At 43.5% G+C, this 26,766-nt stretch overlaps 2 protein-coding genes across 3 annotated transcripts in view; one reads left to right on the top strand and one right to left on the bottom strand.

The window, feature by feature from the left end:
• The window catches only part of KDM2A (lysine demethylase 2A), a 601,751-nt gene that overhangs the window by 192,632 nt on the left and 382,353 nt on the right, over positions 1-26,766 (bottom strand). The window lies entirely within an intron of this gene.
• Positions 21,628-22,566, top strand: LOC127052565 (olfactory receptor 4S2-like). The gene has a single exon (XM_050956391.1). The coding sequence runs from the start codon at positions 21,628-21,630 to the stop codon at positions 22,564-22,566; it is 939 nt and encodes a 312-aa protein (XP_050812348.1).

The raw sequence follows: 26,766 nt of genomic DNA, 5'->3' as shown, positions 1-26,766 counted from the left end.
GAACCTACTCTGCTAAGGCCACCAGCAAACACCCTCCCCAAGGACCCAGCAGGAGTTCACCCAGGCAGGATTGTCCTAGCAGCCAGTGGTGGCTAGAGAGATCCCAGCCTGTCCGGGTCACCTCCAGCAGTGAACCGGGGCATTTCCAGACTTCCCAGCCTTATGCTGAGCTGTGCTGTAAGGCACTGGCTGCACACACAAGTTGTAGCTGTGCCGCTCTGACTTACTGGTATAGATTATGCTGTATAACCCCCTAGTGGTGACAGAGTTATACTAGCATAAATCTTGGGAACCCTTGGAGAAATGACCCCAAATTTGGTTCTCTCTCTTTTTTCACACACACACACACACACACACACACACACACACACACACACACACACACACACACACACACACACACACACACACTCCAATAGCCAGCAAAAGTCTCCTGCCTACACAGTCCAAAGCTCCTGAGTGAGTTCATAACTCCCTTTTGTGTTAGATAGGGGGCTTGTGAGGAACTCAGCCTGACAGTATCATTAAGTGAAGGGTGTGTTCACATCCAGTTGCCAAGGCATTTGTGATGGACGCAGTCACCAGCTCCTCTCAGTCCAGTCCTTCATTTTCATTAATTTGCCTGTCTCAAGACAACTCCTTAAAGTGAGCTGTGGGTTTCCATGGGCTTGTCTACATTTGAGACACTATAGTGGCACAGATGCTGCTGCACAGCTTTAGTGCTTACGCGTAGAGACTTCCTAGGCTGATGGGAGGGGTTCTACTGTTGGGGTACATAATCCACCTCCCTGAAAGGCAGTAATTGGGTTGACGGCAGACTTCTTCAACCTAGCACTGTCTACCCGAGGACTTAGGTTGGCGTGACTATGCCGCTCAGGGGTGTGGATTTAAATAATCCCCAAAGGACACAAATAAAGCAGAGGTGTAATTAAACCAACCTACTTTTCTAGGGCAGACCAGGCCTAAGAAACATGGTTACTTTGACCGAATAATTCCTGAATGGCTGCATTTAGGTAACTGAGTTAAAATTTTTTTTTCATTTTCATAGGACTTAGTTAAGATCACTCACCTGTGCCAATTTATAAACTGTCCCCCTGCCTCTGACCCAGAGACCCTCTTCCCCTCACACTGCTCTCCACATGAGATCCTGAACCAGTCCCAGGGACTGTCTGCTCTGTGGAGTGAATGCATGGAGGGTGAGTCCCAGTTTCTGATGCATTGCTTGGTGTTTGTCCCCATCCTGTTTGGATCCAACCACTGAGACCACTCTCCCAGCCTGGCTACTGACATGCCCTACCCTGCTGTCTGGACTGATCCCCTACCTCCTATTTCAGGCTATGTTTTGGGCCCCCTCCACCCAGCTGCACTAACAGTGCCAGAACCTACTTTCCCCTAAGATGGGTGCCTTCTCTCTGTGTATCTGCTCCATGCCAGCTGATTGGCCTTCAACCAGTCTCCTGCCCCAGCTGTGCAGGGCTGAGCTTCCACTCTGGACTGGTGTTCCCCCCCCCAGTGTGAGATGGGCAGGAAGCAGGGAATCATAGAATATCGGGGTTGGAAGGGACCTCAGGAGATCATCTAGTCCAACCCCCTGCTCAAAGCAGGTCTAATTCCCAGACAGATAGTTACCCCAGTTCCCTAAATGACCCCCTCAATGATTGAACTCACAACCCTGGGTTTAGCAGGCCAATGCTAAAACCACTGAGCTATCCCTCCTCCCAGTTTGAATCCCTAGCAATTGAAGGCAATGCAAGGGCCCTGCCCAAAGCACCAGTTACAGAATTGCAGAAACAACTTTCTCTAATAGATCTGCCCAGCCTGGCTGCCTCTAAGAGTCCACTCCACTCCCAGGGGACTCATGGGAAGGTGGGAGAACCCAGGATGACACCAGTCCTGCTATTAGCCATGTGATGCTTTCTGCACTTCATCTCTATCATGATTTCACAGATGAATGAGGAGCTGAGGGTTGTGTGTCTCTCCTCTCCCATCAGTTGGGGTTGGGGAGTGGTACAGCTTTGTACAGATGGCTGCTAGTCTTCCCCAGGCTACCTTGCTCAATCAACAAATATGACAGCTCTGTACCTTTGGTGGCCACCTTTAAAGTGATCAAGAAAGCAGACTATTGTTGGTTCTGTCTCCTTTTTGCTAACATGTGTATGAGAGACAGAGGCTGGTGGGGAGACTGGCATACTGCAGCAGAGTTTCAGCATGACAGAGCTGAGCACAACATCTTTGCACTTGACTGGGTCCAGCCTGTGTTATGGGATAAAATGTAGGACTGGATTCCCAAATGGCAGTTCAGTAGCAGCCATCAAGAGCTTCACTCTGTAGGGGAATGGGATCGTCCTCTGGTTCCTTAGCTTCCGCATGAAGAGGAACCCTTTCACAGCATACATCCTGTTGCTGACTTTGGCTACCTCTTCTGCCTAATGTTACACCTAACTAGTGATGATCAATATTTCTTTCGTGTTTAGTTTAGGAACTCTGTATTCAGTGCTGAGACTATATGAGTTTCTGATACTTTTTCATGTAGATAATGAGTTGTATCTCCTGATGGTCATCAGCACTGAGGGGCATCTGTATATCCTCTATCCAATCTGGTGTCAGTTTCAGCAGCCAAAACACTTGTCTGCCATTAGAGGCACAGGGTTTAAGGCCAGAAGGGACCACTGGATCATCTAGTCTTACCTCCTGTATGTTACAGGCTACATTGTGTGTGCCTCAGTGTGGATTCTCTCCTGCCTGCCCTCTGTACTGGAGTTATTTGTGTTGTTGGTTTATTTCACAATGGTGGCAGAATTTAAATGCCCTCTGCCTTCTGGATTTGCTGTTTTCCACTGATCCCATTGTTCTCTTCAATCTGACCCTGTTCATCAAGATCTGATGTAACTCTCAAAAAAGGTAATCAGGAAACATTTACACAATTATCCCAGTCAGTATCCTCTTCTTCCTATTTTTCTCTTTCTTTCAGTGCCCTGTCTTTCCATGATCATTATTTTGATAACATTATTCTTAATATCACTGATTTTGGTTTTGGTTTGACTCCCCTCTACAAGCAGTGCCCTCAACCCAGTTATTTAGATCCTACTCAGAAGCTACCCAGAAGAGGTGAGCTAATAAGCCCCAAAGGGTCTTCAAAGATACAGCAAGTCCCAGAGAAGGAGGGGAGACTGCCCAATGGAGATGCAGTAATGGTACTCAGTTAAAACCCAAGAGAGCAAGCTTGGAATATTCTGGATACATCTCTAGATGGTAGAATCAAAAGAAGTTGAGATGGAGAAGACATAAAAGGGCATTTACTATATCCCCCCCATTCCTCTCATTAGAGCTAGATCATTCCCTGAGGTGTATTCTCCAGCATGCTGTCTAAGGTCACATCTACACTACCCACTAGATTGGTGGTTAGTAATTGATCTATCCGGGATCAATTTATCGTGTCTCACCTAGACACGATAAATTGATCCCCAAATCGACAACCGTACTTCACCTCAGCAGGAGGAGTAAGCGAAGTCGATGGGGAGCCGCAGCGGTTGACTTGCCACCGTGAGGACGGCCAGGTAAGTCGAACTAAGATACTTCAACTTTAGTTACGCGAATATCAGTCTCAGAAGGCCTGATCATGCTCTAATTGAAATCAGTAGCCAAATTCTCATGGACTTCAATAGAAGCAGGATCATGCCCATAATACTCATTCTCTTTGATTTAGGGACCTGGTCCGGATGTGTGACTGACTCTTCTGCAAAAGCTGGTTGGGAGTAAGTCCTTTCAGCCTGAAAACTATCCAAATAAATGTGCAATGTAAAAATTGGCAGTGCAAAAAAAAAAAATCACTACCATCCAGTAGTGAGCTCTATTGCACAGAGACAATGAGGGCCCTAGAACTATAATTCTCATGAGACACTGAGGCATTTCAGGTGGATGGCTATTAATGTCAACACAAAATGAAGCAAAACATTGCATTTTGCATTGCCAAACAAAAATAAATGATTTTGACTGGAGTTGTCCTCAAATAAAATTTTTTATTTCAGTTTTCTAGATAGAAAGTTCCATATAAATTTTGTTTTTTTCCCTATAGAGACTGATAGTTTTGACAGAACTCCATTTTTCCATTGGGTAGAGGTGATGAGAGACAGAGTGGAAAGACCTTTGCTTCTGTCCCTTCATTTGCAGGCCACAGTACCTGTCTGGGAGCCCCAAGGGCAGTAAACTTTATGGCAAAAAGGGTGCAGTAGCATATTTCCTTAGGCAAATCTCACATAAGATAAGACTTTGGCTCGTCAGGACAGGCACCCTCAGGCCTTACTACAGCATCCTCACCAACATAGGCAGACAAAAACCCCAACAGATTCTAATTTGCACATATTTGCATATGTTTGTGCCCCAATTATAGGGCTGAAAGATCTGTTCTGGCTCAAGCAGATGTTCAGAAATCACTTGCCTCTGTTATGCAAGAGGTCAGATTAGATTATCATAATGGGCCTTGCTGGCTTTACAGTCTGTTAATCTTACTCCTGGGCTCTGGTTACCCAATATCAGGTGGGGAAGAGTCTTGGTGACTTGCTTTCTCTTGGACCGTCCCCAGCCCTGGAATGCTTTTTAATCATTTCTGTCCCTGGACTGAAAGCCTTTCCCTTCTCCAGGAAAAACCTTTATTTCATTGACGGGGAGGGTTTCAGGGTTGTCAAGTCACCCCAGCCTGTGGTGCAGGGGAGTTGTCTCCCTGGCCCTTGTATCTGGCCTCTGAGTGGCTATGGCAGAGCCAGCTTGGTTCACCAGATTGAGGGGAATTGGGCAGGGTTTCTACCTTCTCCCAACTCGAAGTTGTATGCATTTTCACTGAGCATCTTAAGCTGTCCTAGGTAACAGAGCCCTGTGTTTCTGTCTTCCCATTAGCTTGCTCTGGTAGCACTGATGGACACTGGATCAAGCCTCCATGATAATTCTCAAGTGAAATATCACAAGGAATGTCTTTTAACGTTCCTGCCACCTGCATGGGCCTTTACAGGAAGCTGGACAGGAGGCAGGGTACCCTAGAAGCTTTTACCTACATTTGGCTGCCTCCCAGCCTCCGGGGTGGTTTCTCCACATGGGGCTTGAGTAGGGGGCAGGCTGTGCCTGTGTCCCTCCATTCCTAAACTGTCCCCCCAACTAACTTCCACTTGCTACCCCCACTGGGGATTAGTTATGTCTGTCCCCATTAGGATACAGCAGGACATATGTATATAACCATAGTAATGTAAGACTGGAAGGGGCCTTGAGAGGTCGTCCAATCCATCCCCCTGAGCTGAGGCAGGATTAAGTATAATTTAGAACATCCCCGACAGGTGTTTGTCTAGCCTTTTCTTAAAATGTATTGATGACAAAGGAGTAATGTTAGCAGGGTGTACATTGTACATTCTGGATGAGCTGGCAGCCCCCTACTATCCAAGTCCTGGGCTCCCCAACTCCCAGCTCTGCCGATGCCCCTCAACCACAACCCACAGCCTCCCTGCTATTCCAGTCCTGGAGTCTAACTTTTCCTCCTATATTCTGAAATATCAGGACTATGCTCTGACCCAGTATGTCACTGTTGTGTATTACCGTGGAACAGCAGTACCTGAGGTTTTGCTGCCTCTATATGAATAGATAAAAAATTGCAATTGCTGCTGCTCTCTCTCTCTCTTTCAATTTTCCATAGTGGCTGCCAGCATAATGTCTAAGCAGTCTATGAATAGGATAGGAATTCTCCTGAAAATCCCTTTACAAACACTCACCACTTGCTGTTTTCTGTACATTTCAGTATTTGCATCTTAAAACGCGTTCCTGACAAATCTATACATTCTGTGTGTTTTGTTTTTCTCTGTATTAATCGGTAAAGTAATTTCCAGATATATCAAATTGTACTGTGATAAGGAGGGGCTAGGGTGATTTGATTTTGGTATTTAGCCTTGTAGTGTGTGGATTGGACACTTTTCTGGTAGATCTTGGGGCTTGACCGGCCAAGGGATGCTGCACAGGAGTCACAGGCTGGTTCTTAGCCTCCAATCCCACACTCACTCACAAACCTTACAGCAGGAGTCAGTTACAAAATGTGAGACACCGAAATTCTCCAACAGATCTGCCTCAGCCCAGATGCCACACAATGTATAGCACGGGTCCGGAGAACTTGGTGATATGAAGTTTCAAGACAGATGCAAAAGTCACCACAAATGTTACAGAAATATGCTAATTGGGAAAACCAGCAAAAATTTAAACAAGGAAGAATGTGAAAACTGTTGTGGCAATTAGCAGAGCCAGGTTACTACCTAAATACACCAGGACCCTTTCTCAGATTGCTACGATATCTATTCCTGAGAACTATCTTTGGCAAGCTGTTTCCTTTACTTTCAGCAGATCCGAGGGTACGTCTTCACTACCCGCCGTATTGGCGGGTAGCAATCGATTGCTCAGGGATCAATATATCACATCTCATCTAGACGCCATATATCGATCCCTGAACACGCTTATATCGATTCCGTAACTCCACCAACCCGAATGGAGTTGCGGAGTCGACATAGGGAGCGGCGGACATCGATCCTGCGCTGTGAGGACGGTGAGTCATTTGATCTTAGATACTTTGACTTCAGCAACGATATTCACGTAGCTGAAGTTGCGTATCTAAGATCGATTTTCCCCCGTAGCGTAGACCAGCCGAGAGAGGGGAGCAGAGTTCTGACACTGCCTGATATTTGATAACATCAGTGCTGGTGAGAAGCCCAGATGCACATTTTTGCACATTTACATGTAATCGGGGTGACCAGACAGCAAGTGTGAAAAATCAGGACAGAAGGTGTGTGTGTGTGTAGGGGGAAGGGGTAATAGCACTTATATAATACAAACCCAAATATCAGAACTGTCCCTATAAAATCTGGACATCTGGTCACCCTATGTGTAATCAGGGTTAGAAGGGACCTCAGGAAGTCCAACCCCCTGCTCAAAGCAAGACCAATCCCCAACTAAACCATCACAAGCCTAACCTTAAAAACCTCTAAGGAAGGAGATTCCAACACCTCCCTAGGTAACTCATTCCAGTGCTTCACCATCTTCCTAGTGAAAAAGTTTTTCCTAATATCCAACCTAAACCTCCCACACTGCAACTTGAGACCATTACTTCTTGTCCTGTCATCTGCCACCACTGAGAACAGTCTAGATCCATCCTCTTTGGAACCCCCTTTCAGGTAGTTGAAAGCAGCTATCAAATCCTCCCTCATTCTTCTCTTCTGCAGACTAAACAATCCCAGTTCCCTCAACCTCTTCTCATAAATCATTTGCTCCAGTCCCCTAATCATTTTTGTTGCCCTCCACTGGAGTCTTTCCAATTTTTCCACATCCTTCTTGTAATGTGGGGGCCAAAACTGGACACAGTATTCGAGATGAGGTTTCACCAATGCCGAATAGAGGGGAATAATTATGTCCCTCGATCTGCTGGCAATGCTCCTACTTATACAGCCCAAAATGCTGTTAGCCTTCTTGGCAACAAGGGCACATTATTGAGTCAGATCCAGCTACTCGTCCACTGTAACCCCTAGGTTCTTTTCCGCAGAACAGCTGCCTAGCCACTCGGTCCTTAGTCTGTAGCAATGCATGGGATTCTTCTGTCCTAAGTGCAGGACTCTGCACTTGTCCTTGTTGAACCTCATCAGATTTCTTTTGGCCCAATCCTCTAATTTGTCTAGGTCCCTCTGTATACTATCCCTACTCTCCAGGGTATCTACCGCTCCTGCCGATTTAGTATCACTTGTTAACTTGCTGAGGGTGCAATCCACGCCATCCTCCAGATCATTAGTGAAGATATTGAACAAAACCGACCCCAGGACCTACTCACTGAACCTGATTATCTAGCCAGCTTTCTATCCACCTTATAGTCCATTCATCCAGCCCATACTTCTTTAACTTGCTGGCAAGAATACTGTGGGAGACTGTATCAAAAGCTTTGCTAAAGTCATGGAATAACACATCCACTGTTTCCCCCTCATCCACAGATCCAGTTATCTCCTCACAGAAGGCAATTAGGTTAATCAGGCATGACTTGCCCTTGGTGACTTTTCCTGTTCACTTTCCTCTCCTCTAGGTGCTTCAGAATTGATTCTTTGAGGACCTCCTAAATGATTTTTCCAGGGACTGAGGTGAGGCTGACTGCCCTGTAGTTCCCCAGATCCTCCTTCTTCCCCTTTTTAAAGATGGGCACTACATTAGTCTTTTTCCAGTCATCCGAGACCTCCCCCGTTTGCCATGAGTTTTCAAAGATAATGGCCAAGCTTTGCAATCACATTCGCCAACTCCTTTAGCACCCTCAGATGCAGAGCATATGGCCCCATGGACTTGTGCTTGTCCAGTTTTTCTAAGAAACCACTTCTTTTTCCACAGAGGGCTGGTCACCTTCTCCCCATACTGTGCTGCCCAGTGCAGCAGTCTGGGAGCTGACCTAGTTTGTGAAGACAGAGGCAAAAAAATCATTGAGTACATTAGCTTTTTCCACATCCTCTGTCACTAGGTTGCCTCCCTCATTCAGTAAGGAGCCTACACTTTCCTTGACCACCTTCTTGTTGCTAAAATACCTGAAGAAACCCTTCTTGTTACTCTTAAGATCTCTTGCTAGCTGCAACTCCAAGTGTGATTTGGCCTTTCTGATTTCACTCTTGCATGCCTGAGCAATATTTTTATACTCCTCCTTGGTCATTTGTTCAATCTTCCACTTCTTGTCAGCTTCTTTTTTGCATTTAAGATCAGCAAGGATTTCACTGTTAAGCCAAGCCTGCCATATTTACTATTCTTTCTACACATTGGGATGTTTTTTTCCTGCAACCTCAATAAGGATTCTTCAAAATACAGCCAGCTCTCCTGGACTCCTTTCCCCCTTATGTTATTCTCCCAGGGGATCCTGCCCATCAGTTCCCTGAAGGAGTCAAAGTCTGCTTTTCTGAAGTCCAGGGTCCATATTCTGCTGCTCTCCTTTCTTCCTTGTGTCAGGATCCTGAACTCAACCATCTCATGGTCACTGCCTCTCAGGTTCCCATCCACTTTTGATTCCCCTACTAATTCTTCCCCATTTGTGAGCAGCAGGTCTAGAAGAGCTCTGCCCCTCGTTTGGTTCCCCAAACACTTGCACCAGGAAATTGTCCCCTACATTTTCCAAAAGTGTCCTGGATTGTCTGTGCATTGCTGTATTGCTCTCCCAGCAGATATCAGGGTGATTGAAGTCCTCCATGAGAACCAGGGTCTGTCATCTAGTAACTTCTGTTAGCTGCCTGAAGAAAGCCTTGTCCATCTCATCCTCCTGGTCTGGTGATCTGTAGCAGACTCTCACCACGACATCACCCTTGTTGCTCAGACTTCTAAACTTAATCCAGAGACTATCAGGTTTTTCTGCAGTTTCATACTGGAGCTCTGAGCAGTAATACTGCTCTCTTACACACAATGCAACTCTCTCATCTTTTCTGCCCTGCCAGTCCTCCCTGAACAGTTTATATCCAGGCATGACAGTACTCCAGTCACGTGAGTTATCCCACCAATTTTCTGTTATTCCAATCACATCATAATTCCTTGACTGTACCAGGACTTCCAGTTCTCCCTGCTTGTTTCCCAGGCTTCTTGAATTTGTGTATAGGCACTTAAGATAACTCGCTGATCATCCTGCTTTCTCAGTATGAGGCAGGAGACCTCCCCTCTTGCACTCTCCTGCTTGTGCTTCCTCCTGGCATCTCACTTTCCCACTTACCTCAGGGCTTTGGTCTCCTTCCCCCGGTGAACCTAGTTTAAAGCCCTCTTCACTAGGTTAGCCAGCCTGCTTGCAAAGATGCTCTTCCCTCTTTTCGTTAGGTGGAGCCCATCTCTGCCTAGCACTTGTTCTTCTTAGAACACCATCCCATGATCAAAAGAATCCAAAGTATTCTCTCCAACACCACCTGCATAGCCATTCGCTGACTTCCATGATTTGACGATCTCTACCTGGGCCTTTTCCTTCCACAGGGAGGATGGACGAGAACACCATTTGCGCCTCAAACTGCTTTATCCTTCTTCTCAGAGCCACGTAGTTTGCAGTGATCTGCTCAAGGTCATTCTTGGCAGTATCATTAACTGACATTCCAATGGCACAAATAAAACACAAAAATAAGCCACACAGCCCTTGTATTGATGTGAAGAATACGGGAGTGACCAGTATATATTTTTATGACTACTTCGTGTACCTCTGTATATCTGATTTTTATTATGCTGTTTGTTACATAGGTTCTAAGGATTATCTCCTGATGAAGCTCCCCTCCCCCCCAATGTCCATCCATGGAAAGGCAGATAAGGGCTTCAGATTACCCAGTCACTGATACTTAACAGACAACATAGACAATATAGACAGTGAAGGGGTCCCTGCTATAGGCTTCAGGGTCCTATAATATCTGTCACAGAAAAGGAGTAGGGGAGCTAAGTCCTCCAAGCAGCCAATCATGGGGAGGCTTCAAGGGGCTAGCCAATCAGAGGGTTGCAGGGTAGTATAAAAGAAGCTGCCCTGCTGCCCACTATCAGTTTGGTGTTAGAGTTATAGGAGTGCAGATGGTGCTCCTGGCTGGCTAGAGGGAACTGTACCACCATGGACAGCTAAGTGTTGGCAGGGACTTGAGGAGCAAGAAAGAGCTCCTGGCTGGCTGCTGGGCCTGGACACAGAAGAGCCATGAGGTAAAGATGAAACATTGGTGAAGGCTGGGGCTTTGGGAAAGTGATCCAGGGAACTGAAAGCAGTTTAATTAAGGGACATGGTGGCATGTGGCTATTATTCTTAGGGTCCCTGGGCTGGAACCTGGAGTAGTGGGTGGGCCTAGTTCTTCTCCCACCCCTATAGGTCACAGGGAAAGTGTCCTACAACTGCACAGTCATAACTGCCCAGAAGGGGATCTGAATTGTTAGGAGGCCAAGCTGGAGTGAGAACAGACCAGAGTGGAAAAAAGTCTCCAGGGAGGAAGCACTGCAGGTATAGCCCCTTATTAGGGCCAAGAGTGCTTAAAGACTTTGTTGGATTAATATCCTGGAAGAGGGTCTGTTTGAATTGTATTCTGTACAGACAGTGATTCTGTCAAGACAGTGGATGGAGGGCTGAGTCATGAGAAACTGCCAGAAGAAGTCACTGTAAACTGAGAGAAGTGTAGACACCTGACCAGAAGGTGTGATCACAGGAGATCGGTTCCACACCATTACAGTGAGCAAGAGAAACTTGTGAGCCCCACAGAGCTTCTTCAAGATCAAAAGCATGTCTCTCACCAGCAGAAGTTGTCCAATGAAAGCTATTCCCTCTAATATCCTGAGACTGACATGGCCACACTGTATATATCACTGATTCTCTGACAGTCTTTCTCAGGGTTGGCTCCAGGCACCAACTCAACAAGCATGTGCTTAGGGTGGCCAAGAAGAAGGGGCAGCATGTCAGGCTCTCCGGCAGTTCAGCGTCAGGTCCCTCAGTTCCTCTCGGAGGGAAGGACCTGCTGCTGAATTGCTGCCAAAGAAGAAGCTGAGCTGCTGATGATCACGATTGCAGCTTTTTTTCTCACTGCTTGGGGTGGCAAAAACCCTGGAGCCAGCCCTGGTCTTTCTAATAGCATGAAAGAATATACAGCTGTTGGCTTTTAGGTCCTTGACTACTTTCTTTTCAAGTTCCCTCTTGGCCCTCCAAATTCCATTTTACACTTTATGGGCTGTTGTGAACGTGCTCTTGGATTCCTGGGGATTAGAATTTCATTTTCTGAAGGATACCTGTTTGGCTCAGCTAATTTCTGGAGCTTTGCCATTCAGCTACATGGAGGTGGGTGGTTTCTTTTTTCCCTTCCCACTTCTGGTTTTGTGACTTGGGGGATAAGTACCTTCTGGGAAGCTATTATGGCTGCTTGAGTCATTGCCGTGGGTGCTCTAAGGATTATAATTTCCTTACTTTTGTCATTAAGTCCTTTTTGACTCATTGCCTCACTATTAAAATGAGCCTACCTAGACTTGATCTCTCAGTGGTAGGATGCTGATCTTAACTTGACTGAAGTTATTAATTGTCTAAACTTAATCAGTTATTTTTTTCTTCCAGGTGGAAGGCAAGAGGCCTAGCTGGAGAGACTGGCTAGAATGAGGATGAGGGGCCCAGCAATAGGTGCAGGATGAATGGGGGGAGGGGAAGGCTTCAGCAGCCAGATTTCCACTAAAATGAGGGCCACAGAATGCCCATTTCATGCTGCAGGCAGAGGAAACTCTCTGATGCCTTAGCCCTCACCTAAACCTAACATTTTGTTGCTTATGTAGCATTATAGAATATCCGAGTTGGAAGGGACCTCAGGAGGTCATCTACTCCAACCCCCTGCTCAAAGCAGGACCAATCCCCAACTAAAACATCCCAGCCAGGGCTTTGCCAAGCCTGACCTTAAACTTCTAAGGAGAGATACCACCTCCCTAGGTAACCCATTCCAGTGCTTCACCATCCTCCTAGTGAAAAATGTTTTTCCTCATATCCAACCTAAAGCTCCTCCATTGCAACTTGGGACCATTACTCCTTGGTCTGTCAAGGAGACCAAGATCTGCATATTAAGCTTAGAGACTAACACATTATTTGAGCATAAGCTTTTGTGAGAAAGCTTATGCTCAAATAAAATTGTTAGTATCTAAAGTGCCACAAGTATCAGAGGGTAGCCGTGTTAGTCTGGATCTGTAAAAGCAGCAAAGAATCCTGTGGCACCTTATAGACTAACAGAGGTTTTGGAGCATGAGCTTTCGTGGGTGAATACCCACTTCCTCAGATGCATGAGTGCCACAGGTACTCCTGTTTTTGTGGATACAGACTAACACATCTGCTACTCCTAATGCCAAGCTGTATGCCCAAGGAGAGAGATCTGAAGTGGCTGCCTGTGATATGTGAAGTCAGCAGCAGGGGGCACCAGAGATTCCTCTGCCTGCAGAACTAACTGGAGGTAGTGTGGGGCCAGAGGTAAAGAGCAGCTGGCGGTAAGATGCTATCCATTCAAGAAATAAGCACATGCTGGCTCCCTTTTCCTTTCTGGGAAAGGGATAGAAACCCTATGGGCCTGATTGTCCTTTCCCCACAGTGGAAAAATCAGCCTGACCTTGAAAGAATCATGAAATAGTTCATAGTTTTTCATTAAGGATGCCTTCTGTGTGCTATGTTTCCTGAATTACTTTTTCTGGTTCTAGTAGTTTATCATTCAAGGAATTGAAAGTCAGCTGTGCATAACATGAAGAACATGTTTGGTAGATTCCCCCAACTGGACCAGGTCCAAGATCTCCCTGCAAAATAGGCATTAGTATGTCTGAGAGGAATTGCAAAACATTAGCATAGACTCAGCTTTCCTCTAGTTCTTTTACACAAACACTATCGGCATAGATTTCAAGGCAAGAAGGGACCATTGTTCTTAAATTAGATGATATAGCCATACTGGGTCACACCCATGGTTCATCTAGCCCAGTATCCTGTCTTCCAACAGTGGCCAGTGCAAGATGCTTCAGAGGGACTGAACAGAAAAGGGCAATTAAGTGATCTATCCCCTGTTCAGTCCCAGCTTTTCTAAGTCAGAGGCTTAGATGCCCAAAGCACGGAGTTGCTTCCTTGACCATCTTGGCAATAGTCACGGATTGGATCAATCCTGGATGAATTTAACTAATTTTATTTTGAACCCAGTTATATTTTTGGCCTTCATAACATTCCCTGGCAATGAGTTCCACAGATTGACTACAGTGTGTCAAGAAGTACTTCCTTTTGTTTGTTTTTTAAATCTGCTGCCTATTTGACCTCTTGTATATCATAGATCATTAAATTTCACTCATTACCCCTGAATTGAGCCCAATAACTTGTGTTTAACTAAATAGTATCTTCCAGAGAGGCATTCACTCTTGATCTGAAGATATCAAGATATGGTAAATCCACCACTGTGTTTGCTAGCTTGTTTGGTACTGTCTCAACTAAAAAATTGTACCTTCCAGTTTGAATTTGTCCAGCTTCAGCTTCCAGCTATTGGCTCTTATTGGACCTTTCTCCTCTAGATTAAAGAGGGCTTTTTAGCAAATCTACCATCTCTATAATTCATAGACCTCCAAGGCTAGAATGAACCACTAGGACCATCTAGTCTGACCTCCTGGATCATACAAGCCAGAGAACTTCCCCAAAACCATTCCTAGAGGAGATATTTCAGAAAAACATCCAATCTTGATTTTAAAATTGCCAGCAATGAAGAATCCACCAGGACCCTTAGTAAATTGTTCCAGTGGTTAATTACGCTCATTGTAAAAAAAAACCAAACTCACACCTGATTTCCAGTCTGAATTTGTCTAGTTTCAACTTTCAGCCTTTGAATAATTCTTTCTCTGCTAGATTGAAGAGACCATTATTAAATATTTGTTCCCCATGCAGGTACCTACAGACTGATCAAGTCACCCCTTAACCACCTTTGTTAAGCCAAATAGACTGAGCTCCTTGAGTCTATCACTGTAAAGGACTTGTACAGCTGTGTTTGGATCAAATGCATATGTCAAAATATGTGATCTTTTTATTGGCAGGGGGTGTGGTTGAGGGACTAGTGCATTGGACGGGGACTTAGGAGACCCGGGGTCTGTGCTGATTCTGCGACTGGCCTGCTGGGCAATTCTGAGCAACACTTTGCTCAGTTTCCTCACCTGTAAAGTGCTTTGAGACCTATAGATGAGACACACTCCATAACAGCTATGCATTATTATTATGTTAGTTAAGGGACATGTGAGTGCTTCTGTGATGGCCTGGCGCATGCATCAGGGATTGGACCCTGGGTATCTAGCACTGCAAACATGAGCTGCAATAACTTGAACAAGCCAACTCCCTGTAGCTTCTGGCTGTAAAACATCTCCCCTTCTGTGGGTCAGCATGTGGAGGGGAAGGGGGGGAACTTGCCCATCTGAGTGAGTGTTACTACACTTGTTTTGGCTTTCCTTGTTTTGTCACCTGTTTTCACTTGAATACATGAAGTTAAAAATTATCTACTTAACTTATACTCTATAAATGGACCTTTTTAGTGCTGGATTCCAAACCCTATAGTGCTAAGGAGGTAAGATTGTGATCTAATGGTTCCTGCTGGCCTTAACATCTATCAGTGCTACTTAATGAGAAACTTTGAAAAGAGCTAAAGGGACAAATTAAACATTTACCAGAAACACTTGTCCAATGCAATATAAACTTCAGCTGCTCCTTCAGCTATTTCTGATGGGGGTGGGGGGAAATATTGAAATGCCTCTGGGAACTCATTATCAAAGTCAGTGACTTACTACCAGCACCTAACTTACTTTAAAGATTTCTGCTATAACTTTGCAATCAGGACACAGACCCTTTTTTCCTCCCCAAGGATCCAGACAGATTTTTACAAGGTGCAAGATGGGGACAGGTACTTAAATCACTTTCTTCCCAGAAAGTCAGAACTGGCTTCTGCTGCTTTTGGAGATACTTGGATAAGAGAGAACCGCTTTGCATTCATGGGTTGTCTTCTGTCTAGTCCAGTAAATCAGTTCATCTTCATCTTGGTACAAAGCATTTAGGTACCACATTGATAAAGGAGAGTCACAGATTAGTTTGCATGGGATGTCTGAGGACAGGTTTTGTGGCATTTACAAATCAGGGGACCTTTACTGAAATGATTTTCTGATGCCACAGTACAGGAAGCCCTGTGTAAAGCATCCCATGCTTTACATGTTTTATTCTTTAAAGATTTTATCACAGGACCAGGTAGAAGCTAAGGAGATAAAAATCAAAACACTCAGGAGACTACTGGAATCTGCAGACACAGTCAGGGTAAGTTTTATAGTTAGTTTGGCTTTTTCTTCAACTGTAGAAAGCACAACAAATGAAATATTTCTTTAAAAATTTGTTTAAATTTTTCTTTAAAAAGTCTGCCTGCCTCACCTATCTCTTGCTGAAATCATGTGGACAGGAAATTCTATTGTTAAATTGTGACTAGGACCACACAGATTTTTTTGGATTGCTGGCAATTCAAAAGAATTTTTAAAAATATAGCTTTGGGTCCAACCAACTTCCAAATCTTTTGGTAAAGTGAAAGTTTGAGAATTCACATTGTGTCAAATGAAACATTCAAACTGAATTTTTTTTTACTGTGAGCATTTTTGAATGCTTTAGTTTAATGTAACTGAAGGAAATTTCAAAAGGTCATTAACTGAAAAATGAAAACACTTTGTTTTTCTTCAGATTTTTAAACTTTTTTGGCTGAAACAATTCAGTAACACCAACACCAATTTGTGAAATGTGTTGGTGTCACTGAATCTTTTTTTGGTCAAAATTTTGGCTGAAAATTGTCCAGCTCTAATTGTGTTAGACAGAGGACAGCCATACCAGAGCCCCAGGTGCTGCAGAAATCTATAGTCCCTGCCCTACAGAACATGTAGTCTAAGGGGGTGTGCACACTGAAATCAGATGTGATTGCAGCACATGTAGATGTGCCTGAGCTAGCTTTTACACTCAACACAGCAGAGCAGCAGCAGCATGAGCTTTGCAGCCCTGCCCGAGAACCTTGGTGTGTATTCTAGCTAGGTTGCTCAGATATGTCTACATGTGCAGCAGGCTTAACTTTGATTGCAGTATACACATACTCTAAAAGGAAGACACAACAGGTGGATGAGACAGACAAGGAGATAAAACACTTTATATTCTACTAACTGCTTTGGTGTAATTATCTGAGTTTAGTTCTGAGGAAAGAACTAGATTTATAGGCCTGGACACTGAAGTTCTCAGTGTGCAGAATGGCTAACTTTAAGGCAATCTCAACAAAAATAGGTCTTAGTTTTTACCTGAAAATACCCCATCTGTAGATCAGACAAAAGGTCAGTATCTTTGGCCATTTTGTTTCTTAGTCTCTTTGCCCAGACAGTCAACAGGGACAGTATTTGTGTGATTGAGATGCCAGTTCATTTCCTACTGGGCACGCTGGCCAGCCATAAGGTTATGGGCTCTGAACCTGATTCTTCCTCAGCCAGCATCTTCCAGAGTTGCTTATGTCAGTGCAAAGTGGGTTTGAAGGGCAACCATTGTGCAGGGCAAGAATGAACTGGGCCCAAAATCTTGGTGGTTTCAATAGTGCCTAGGAGCCCTAGTCCTGGATCAGGACTCTGTACAGCACCTAACTCCATAAACACACCACAAAAAGTACTGATTCCTTTGCCTCAAATCTGAAAGACACCTTAAGGCTACACCTGTACTATGAGATAGGGGTATAATTTCCCCTGCTCAAGTGTGTATGCAAGCAGCTCTCATTAAGCTAGCACAGGTATAAAGAGCAGTCTAGTTGCAGTAGCCTGGGTAGCAGCTGTGAAGGCACAGCTGAGCCATGCCAAGTACCCACTGGTTACAGGAAGGCTGTATGTAGTTTGGACAGCCCAGCTGTCTGTCCAACCACAACTGTACTACTTAGACTCATGCTAGAGCTAGTGTGAATATATACATAAGCAGGAGAATCACACTTTGCTTACATCTGCACTACAAGCTGCATAAACTTAACACCTCCATCTGAAAATAGTCTACCTACTGTTACAAGGGGCAACTAAGATCACTGTAATTTAAGATTTTTTTGCAAGGGGGAGAATTTCTCCAGTTTAGTTACTCTGCATCTGACTGTACTTTTGTATATTGTCAGTTTCAGTGTTTCCCAACTTAGTGTGGCCATATGGCCAGGTAGGCTTTGTCTGGATGAGAATTTTTGGCCATGCTGTAAATTAACTGATCTTCAGTTAATTTGAGTGGCATAACATGACTGTAAATGTTGACATAGACATTCTTCAAATATTTACTCCTGGTCTTGATTCACGCTGGCTGCAGCATAACCAGAAACAAATGTTTGTAGAACATCTAGATTCAGGATTCTAGTGTTCATTAATGTCGATTAATTTGAGTTATGACATAACCAAAATCTCTGCATTAGGACTTACCCAAAACTTTCCCATGTAGGTGTATCCTTAAATGATTGAAATTGATATCGTTATACCAGTATAACCCCAAATGCAGAAATGTTTGTTCTGGTATAAGCATGCCTTTTTGGTCTTTGCTTATGTCACTTGGGAAGGGGATTCAGTTAAATCAAATAAGCCACACTTATGTCAGAAGGCCTGGTCTAAACAGTTTTTCTGCCTGTATAACTACTGCAAGGTCATACATCTAGGAACAATGAATGTTGGCTGTACCTACAGAATGGAGGACTATCTCCTACAAAGCAATTACTATAAAAGATTTGAGGGTCACAGTGATCAAGAGGTGCCATGATCAGTGTGTAAGTACTTTTGCAGGTAGCAAATACTAAGTACTAAAAGATTCTTTACTGTACCAGAGATGGGCATGACAAGAACCAATGTCTAGAAATAAAAGCCAGACAAATTCAAATTAGAAATAAAATGCCCCTTTTTTTAACAGAAGGAGATTAACCACTGAACCAAGGGAAGCGGTGATTTCTGCATGTCTTGATGTCTTCAGATAAAGACCAGATGTCTTTCTGGAAGATATGCTTTTAGTTAAACACAAGTTATTGGGCACAAAGGGATAACTGGCTAAAATGTAAAAGTCTACATTATACAGGCATTCAGACTTTATGATCAGTGGTTCCTTCTGGCCTGAATCTATTAATCTATGCATTTGGCTATGAAGTGACTTTTTTAAAGAAAACTGAAATAGTTGTACTAGTACAACAGCAAGTGTGGAACCAGTTATGCCAGTAGAAATGTTTTTTATAAGGATTTAGCCTATTAGTGTCCACTCCGGGAGTGGGTTGGGTTATATCTATATCCATATAACTGTTAACTCTTTCCAATGAAACTGATCTTAGTCAGTTTCTCTCAATGTTTTTGTGTGGGTCTCTTCACACAGCAAGAAGGGTGAGAAACGTTTTTAAAAAGCAAGAGAATGATCATACCTCCCTCCCCCTTCCCCAAATGGCTGGGAACACAGAGGTAGGGTCTATGTCTATATTGACCTTGTTTGTTAGTGGATTACATAGCAATACAAGTTAAAGGGACAGCATTAGCTTTATCAGGATGGAAACGTCTCTGATGGGATCACTTTCTCAAAGGTCCTTTGTCTAGGACACCCTTGATTCTGGCCTGAACAAAAGGCATTAAGTAATAAGGAGCAGGCTGCAGTTAGAGCATGGCAACAGAAATGAAACAAGCATGTACATCACTGATCATAACAATTATTTTGAAAGAAACACTGATCCTTCATGGCATTCTGAAAGAATCCCACTTAAAAAAAAAACCTTCTCTCCTCTGTTTCCTGTGTTTCACTCCCCTGCTCTTTCTAATAAGAGGTGTGTTCTTGAAAACAATCTTTGTTTCATCAGTTTTCTTGCTCCAACAACACTGTTTCTAAAACTAGTGATTTGAGTAAGATGGCTGACTTCACCGTCCCCAAATGTCTTTTCACTTTTTTGTATGAAAGGCATAGGTGGTCTTGGTTCCATTCCTGTTGGACAGAAATGAATATTTCCTAAGTGAAAAATATCATTGTTTAATTGTTTTAAAAGCCCCAGGCAATAATGAGCTATCCAAACCTACACTCACATGTGCAGATGCAGTGATTGCATAGATCAGTACCAATGTGTACATGCAATTATCTGATCTTTTGCATGCACAAATGGTCAGATTCATACGTTGAACTGGTGCATGCAGTATGAAAGGCTCAATGGTCATTTCTTTATACTAACTTCTTTGCTAGATAGAAGCAGGCCTACTGCTAGCTATAGAGTGAGGAAGGCAATAAATACATCCATAATAACAGAGGGATGCTCTTCCTCAAGCATATTTTGAATATTTCCTATGGCTTAGATTTTAAAATATTTTGGAACACAAGGTCAAAAAAGTATGGGCCAGATCCAAAGCTGATGTAAATCAAAGGAGCTAGTTTAATGTCAAATGGAATGCCAATTTATACCACCTGGAAGTCAGATGCATTGTTCTTTATGGACCTCTATTGATTTACCTCTTTCTGGGGCTCTGCCCCATTGACTTCCATGTAGTAAAGCTGATTGACACCAGCTGGGGCTCTGGCCTTCCCTCTCTGGAATTCTGTACTAGGGTCAGTTGGCAGGGTGAGATTCTATTCTGTAAAAATGCTAATAAGTGCACGCCAAATCCAAGCGCTCTTCTATTTCCCATTAAGTGCACAGAGAAACATGTACTCCCTGGCCATGGCTGACCCTAGGCATCCCTCAATGGGGCCTCTCTATAATGTGTAGGGGCAGCAGAACAGGTAGCATAGCCCCAGCCTGTATAAATCTTTCTACCTAATCTCTGCTGAGTCAAGAGGGGATGATCTGTATCCCTCTCTTATCTACGCAGGCCTACCCTCTCCTTACCCTCTCCTCTTATGTGAATCCCAGTCCTTGAAGTATACAGAGAAAGGGGAAACAATGCAGCAAAAACACCTTCTTCTATAAGGGAAAGGTGGGATGCTTCACCCATCAGTCTTGGGGGAGGGGGAGATGATTTGGCCTCTGTTATTTCTTGTTCATATAGTCTAAAATACCCTCCAAACTTTGTCATAGAAAACTTGATTTCCTGCTCCAAAGCCCATTTACATCAATGGGAGTCTTTCCACTGACTTTACTGAATACTGGACCCACGCATGAGATGTTTGAACTCATAGGTTACTTTTATTAACTCTCCCACAAAAACTAGAGGGGCAGATCTTGAAGCTACATCAATGCGGAAGGATGGCCCAGTAGCTAGACCACTTGCTGGTGACCCAGAAAAGTTGAGTTTGATTTTATGCTCTATCACACATATCCTGTGTGATCTTAAACAAATCAATATGTGAAAGTACACTAGGGAACTGTTATTGCACATAATCATCTGCTACATGGACCAACTAATGGGTAACACATTAGTACTCTTTAAAAATCACACTCCTGCATGTGCTCATTACCCCACTGTGGAGACAAGCCTGAAGTCTCTGTGCTTCAGGCCCTCTCTTGTAAAAGGGAGTTGATATCAGTTCCCTATCTCTTGGGGGTGTTATGAGGATAAGCAACTTAAAAACTGTGAGGTGTTCAGATACTTGTCTCCCGTAGTACCATAGTAAAATAATACATTGTTAAAAGTTGACTGAGCAAAGAGTTGCCCTAGACATGGCTCAATAAAACTTGTTCTGTAATGCAATAAGTTCTGAAAACCACATCCAATTATAAAATTTCAGGGAATGGTCTAGGCATGAATGGATACTACTCACTTGATTTGGGTGAAAATCAGAAAAACCTGAGTTCCATTAAAATGACCATTCAGCCACTTGGAGTGAAGCAATGATTTTTAGGGTGAGTGGGCCTCATTGAACTCTAATGACTTCTGCCTGCCCCCACTCCATCTAGGCACCTTGACACATCAGTCTGGTCAGAATCCTACTGACTGGTGAAAATTGAACAGCCTGATTTTAGTGGAACGAAAAATTGATTGCTTGTTTAGATAATCTTGATCTTACCTTCATCTTTGTCAATATCTACCTCTTGGGTTAATAAAGCTTGACATTCATGTAATTGGTCAATATATCTGTGTTAATGATATAATTCCTTTATTTTGGCAGGTAAATTAGCTCTATATCACTCAGCTATCACCTGACCAGAGCACATGACGAATATAAGCAATGTGACTGAATTTGTCCTCTTAGGCCTCTCCCAGAATCAGAAGCTGCAGAAAATGTGTTTTGTGCTGTTTTTATGCTTCTATATAAGCATTGTTCTTGGAAACCTCCTCATTGTTCTCACTGTAGTTAGCAGTCAGCATCTGAACTCACCTATGTATTTCTTCCTGAGTTACCTGTCCTTTGTAGACATCTGCTACTCTTCTGTCACAGCCCCCAAAATGATTGCAGACTTCCTCACTGAGAAAAAAATAATCTCCTTCCTTGGCTGCATAGCACAGCTGTTCGGAGTCCATTTCTTTGGCTGCACTGAGATCTTCATCCTCACAGTGATGGCCTATGATCGCTACATTGCAATCTGCAAACCCCTCCACTACACAACCATCATGACCAGGCGCGTATGTGGCCAGATGGTGGTGGCCTCATGGGTAGGCGGCTTTGTGCATTCCATGGTACAGACTCTTATAACCACCCACTTACCCTTCTGTGGGCCCAATGAAATTGACCATTATTTTTGTGATGTTCACCCTTTGCTACAACTGGCTTGTACTGACACCTATATTGTTGGCATCATAGTTGTTGCTAATAGCGGGATGATTGCTTTGGGTTGTTTCCTTCTCTTGGTTATATCCTACATTGTGATCTTAATCTCCTTGAGGACACGTTCTTCTGAAGGGCGTCGTAAAGCTCTCTCCACCTGTGGCTCCCATATTGCTGTAGTGATTTTATTTTTTGGGCCTTGCACGTTCACCTACATCCGCCCTTCTAGCCACTTATCAGAGGACAAGATGGTTGCTGTGTTCTACACCATTATCACCCCCATGCTGAATCCGCTGATCTACACACTAAGAAATGAGGAGGTGAAAAGTGCCATGAGAAAATTATGGAGCAGAAAAGTGATGTCAGATGGGAAATCAAAAGGGTGACATGCAGAATTATGTTATACAAACCAGGAGGAAAATGATAATGTTCATGCAAGATTTTAAATAAATGTCTTGCTTTCAGTTCATCAGTGAACATTCCCCTTGTTTTCCCATGAATGCAGAAAACAGACAAACCTCTTTCAGCAACTGCAATGGTTCTATTTTAAATGTTCGTATTGGTAAGATTATTCAGACACTAAACTTCTAATTAATAAATAATGGATACCCTGGGAATCATTCTGTGATGGTGAACATTCAAAAGACTCCAACATTAACCAAATTTTACTTAGATTGTAAGCTCCTTGGAGCACTGGCTGTCTTTTTTGTTTTATGTCTGTACCACACCTTTAAAATTGGGGCTCTGGCCCATGTTGGAGCTTGTAGCTGTTACCACTATAGGAATAAAGAATACGATGATAAAATGAAAATAGGAAAAGCACAGTTCAAGTACACCATCCAGTCAGCCACAATTGTGCCCTCTCCATCTCAACTTCTTTTTAATAGAATGTTTCTCTATATATACACTAATTTATTCCACTCAGTGGAAAACCGACAGCTGACATAGAATCATAGATTATGGTTGGAAGAGACTTCAGGAGATCATCTCGTCCAACCCCCTGCTCAAAGCAGGACCAACAACAACTAAATCATCCCAACCAGGGCTTGGTCACGCCTAACCCTTAAAAACCTCTAAGGATGGAGATTCCACCACTTCCCTGGGAAACCCATTCTGCTACTTTACCACTCTCCTAGTGAAATAGTGTTTCCTAATATCCAACCTAGACCTCCCACACTGCAACTTGAGACTATTGCTCCTTGTTCTGTCATCTGCCACCACTGAGAACAACCTAGCTCCGTCCTCTTTGGAACCCCCCTTCAGGTAGTTGAAGGCTGATATCAAATCCCCCCTCACTCTTCACTTCTTCACACTAAATAAGCCCCGTTCCCTCCGCCTCTCCTCATAAATCAAGTGCCCTAGCCCCCTAATCATGTTAATTGCCCTCCACTGGACTCCTTCCAATTTGTCCACATCCTTTCTGCAATGGGAGGCCCAGAACTAGAAACAATACTCCAGATGTGGTCTGACCAGTGCCGAATAGAGGGGAATAATCATTTCCCTTGATCTGCTGGCAATGCTTCTACTAATGCAGCCAAGCATGCTGTTAGCCTTCTTGGAATAAGGGCACACGGAGTCATATCCAGCTCCTCGTCCACTGTAATCCCCAGGTCCTTTTCTGCAGAACTGCTGCTTAGCCCATCAGGCCCCAGCCTGTAGCTGTGCATGGGATTCTTTTGTCCTTGCCTGATAAATATACCATTTTATATTGTATTCTGTTGTTGTAAAGCCATGATAATTTTAAGAGAATGAAACTAATCAGATATTAATGAAGATTTTTAGCACAAAAGGGAAGCAGCCATCTTTCTTGAGAGTAGGCTGGCTTCTGTCCCTTTGGAATGAAAGGGAGGCAGTTGCCATTTTACTAGGGCAACCTCATTGCCATCTGCAAAGGCTGTGGAGCAGTCCTGGCCATTTTAACTGAGGGCAACCTGTGGTTTCAGTCTTATTGAGAAAAATGACGCACAGGAGCAATTTTGGAAAAAAAGTTTGAAACTTTACCAGTAAGAACAGCACAGTGGATCATACCAATGGTCCATCTAGCCCAGTATTCTGTCTTCCCAACAGTAGCCAATGCCAGCTACTTCAGAGGGAATGAACAGAACAGGTAATCATCAAGTGATCCATCCTCTGTCACCTGTTCCCAGCTTCTGGCAAACAGAGGGTAGGGAAACCATCCCTGCCCATCCTGGCTAATAGTTATTGATGTACCTATTCTCCATAAATGTATCTAGTTCTTTTTTGAACCCTGTTATAGTCTTGGCCTTCACAACATCCTTAGGCAAACAGTTCCATAGGCTTACTGTGTGTTGTATGAAGGAATCCTTCCTTTTCTTTATTTTAAATCTGCTGCCTATTAATTTTTTCTGACCCCTAGTTCTTGTGTTATGAGTAGTAAATAATACTTCCTTTTTTACTTTCTCCACACCAGTCACGATTCATAGACCTATATCATATTATCTCCCCCGGCCCTTAGTCACCTCTTTCCCAAACTGAAAAGTTCCAGTCTTATTAATCTCTCCTCATATGGAAGCTGTTCCATGCCTCTAATAATTTTTGTTGCCCCTTTCTGAACCTTTTTCAAATTCCGATATATCTTTTTTTGAGATGGGGTGACAACATCTGTACGCAGTTTTAGAGATGCAGGCGTACCATGAATTTATATAGAGGCAATATATTATTGTCTGTCTTTCTTAATGATTCCCAACATTTTATTATCTTTTTTTTGACTACCACTGCACATTGAGTGGATGTTTTCAAACAACTATCCACAATGACTCCAAGATCTCTTTCTTGAGTGGCAACAGTTAATCTAGACCTCACCATTTTGTATGTATATTTGGGATTATGTTTTCCGATGTGTATTGCTTTGCACTTATCGACATTGAATTTCATCTGCCATTTTGTTGCCCAGTTACCCAGTTTTGTGAGGTCTCTTTGTAACTCTTCACAGTCAGCTTTGGACTTAATTATCTTGAGAATTTTCCTATCTGCAAATTTTGCCCCCTCACTTGCCACCCACCCCTTTTTTCAGATCATTTATGAATCTGTTGAACAGCACTGATCCCAATACATATCCTTGGGGGACGCTGCTCTTTACCTCTCTCCATTGTGAAAACTAACCATTTATTCCTAAATTTAATTGTTTTTTATCTTTTAATCAGTTCTGATCTATGAGAGGACCATTCCTCTTGTCCCATGATTGCTTACTTTGCTTTCGAGCCTTTGGTGTGGGATCTTGTCAAAGACTTTCTAAAAGTTCAAGTACACTATATCAACTGGATTATCCTTATCCACCTGCCTGTTGACTACTTCAAAGAATTCTAATAGATTGGTGAGGCATGATTCCCCTTAACAAAAGCTACATTGACTCTTCCTCAATATATTGTGTTTATCTGTGTGTCTGACAATTCTGTTCTTTACTATAGTTTCAACCAATTTGTGTGGTAATGAAGTTAGGCTTACTGGCCTGTAATTGCCAAGATCCTAGCCTTTTAAAAAAATTGGTATTACATTAGCTATCCTCCAGTCAATTGGTACAGAGGATGATTGAAGTGAGAGGTTGCATACAACAGTTAGTAGTTCTTCAATTTCAATCATCCGGTGTCCCCACTGATTGTTTGGCAGGCTTCCTGCTTCTGATGTGCTTAAAAATGTTTTGTCTGTCAGTTTTTGTGTCTTTTGCTAGTTGATCTTCAAATTCCTTTTTTGCCTGCCTAAATGTACTTTTACACTTGGCTTGCCAGAGTTTATGCTCCTTTCTATTTTCCTTAGTAGAATTCAACTTCCAATTTTTAAAGGATAATGTAGTAGGAAGAGAGCCTAAAATAGAAACCCTTGTATCAAAGGCTTGGTATAAGATAGAACCTGCTCATGGTATCTGTCAAGAACAGGGCTAATATTGCAAAAATACTGTGAAGGAACAGAGAGACTGCAGCCAGGCACAGCAGGGGTTAAAGAACACCTCTGGGTTCAGCTAGCTCCACCCCATTATACCTGCAGCCAATGCCAGGCCTGGAGAGGGGAGAAAAGAAGGGAGCTTGGCTCAGTCAGGGGCTGATTGGCAAAGAGGCAGGAACTCTCTGTATGTCTGCCTGAAGGCACAGACCAGCAGCCTGCCTACCAGCACAGCCACTGGAGGCAAGTAGGTCTTCTCCTGCCAATAGGAACCTGAAGACAAGCCCCAAATGTGGGGAAATTGGATTAGAGGGGCTACGCCCAAAACTAAAAGGACTTGCATAGGGAGCAGCCCAGGAAAACAGGTCCTGAAGCCCTCCTCATGTCTGGGAGAAAGGTTCTTCTCTCCTGTTTAGGGGTGAGTGACATAGGACCCTAGGTCAGGACCTGAAGGAGAAGTCAGCTTCCCCTTCAGACTCCCCACAACCAACGATCTAGCCACTAGGCTGCCTGGCCACAGAAGGTCCTATCACAAATACACATTCCTAAAAAGTGCTAAGTACAGGTACTCATGCAAACACATCCTAAAATCAAGTGGTACCAAAACATCCCAATATCAAAAAAGGTACAAAACATTCCCCAAAAATAACAAACTCACTGACCCCTCCTAAAAGGTCAGGATACACTAC

Source organism: Gopherus flavomarginatus, chromosome 5, assembly GCF_025201925.1.
Source record: "Gopherus flavomarginatus isolate rGopFla2 chromosome 5, rGopFla2.mat.asm, whole genome shotgun sequence".
NCBI lineage: Eukaryota > Metazoa > Chordata > Testudines > Testudinidae > Gopherus > Gopherus flavomarginatus.
This window is presented reverse-complemented; position numbering and strand designations above follow the sequence as displayed.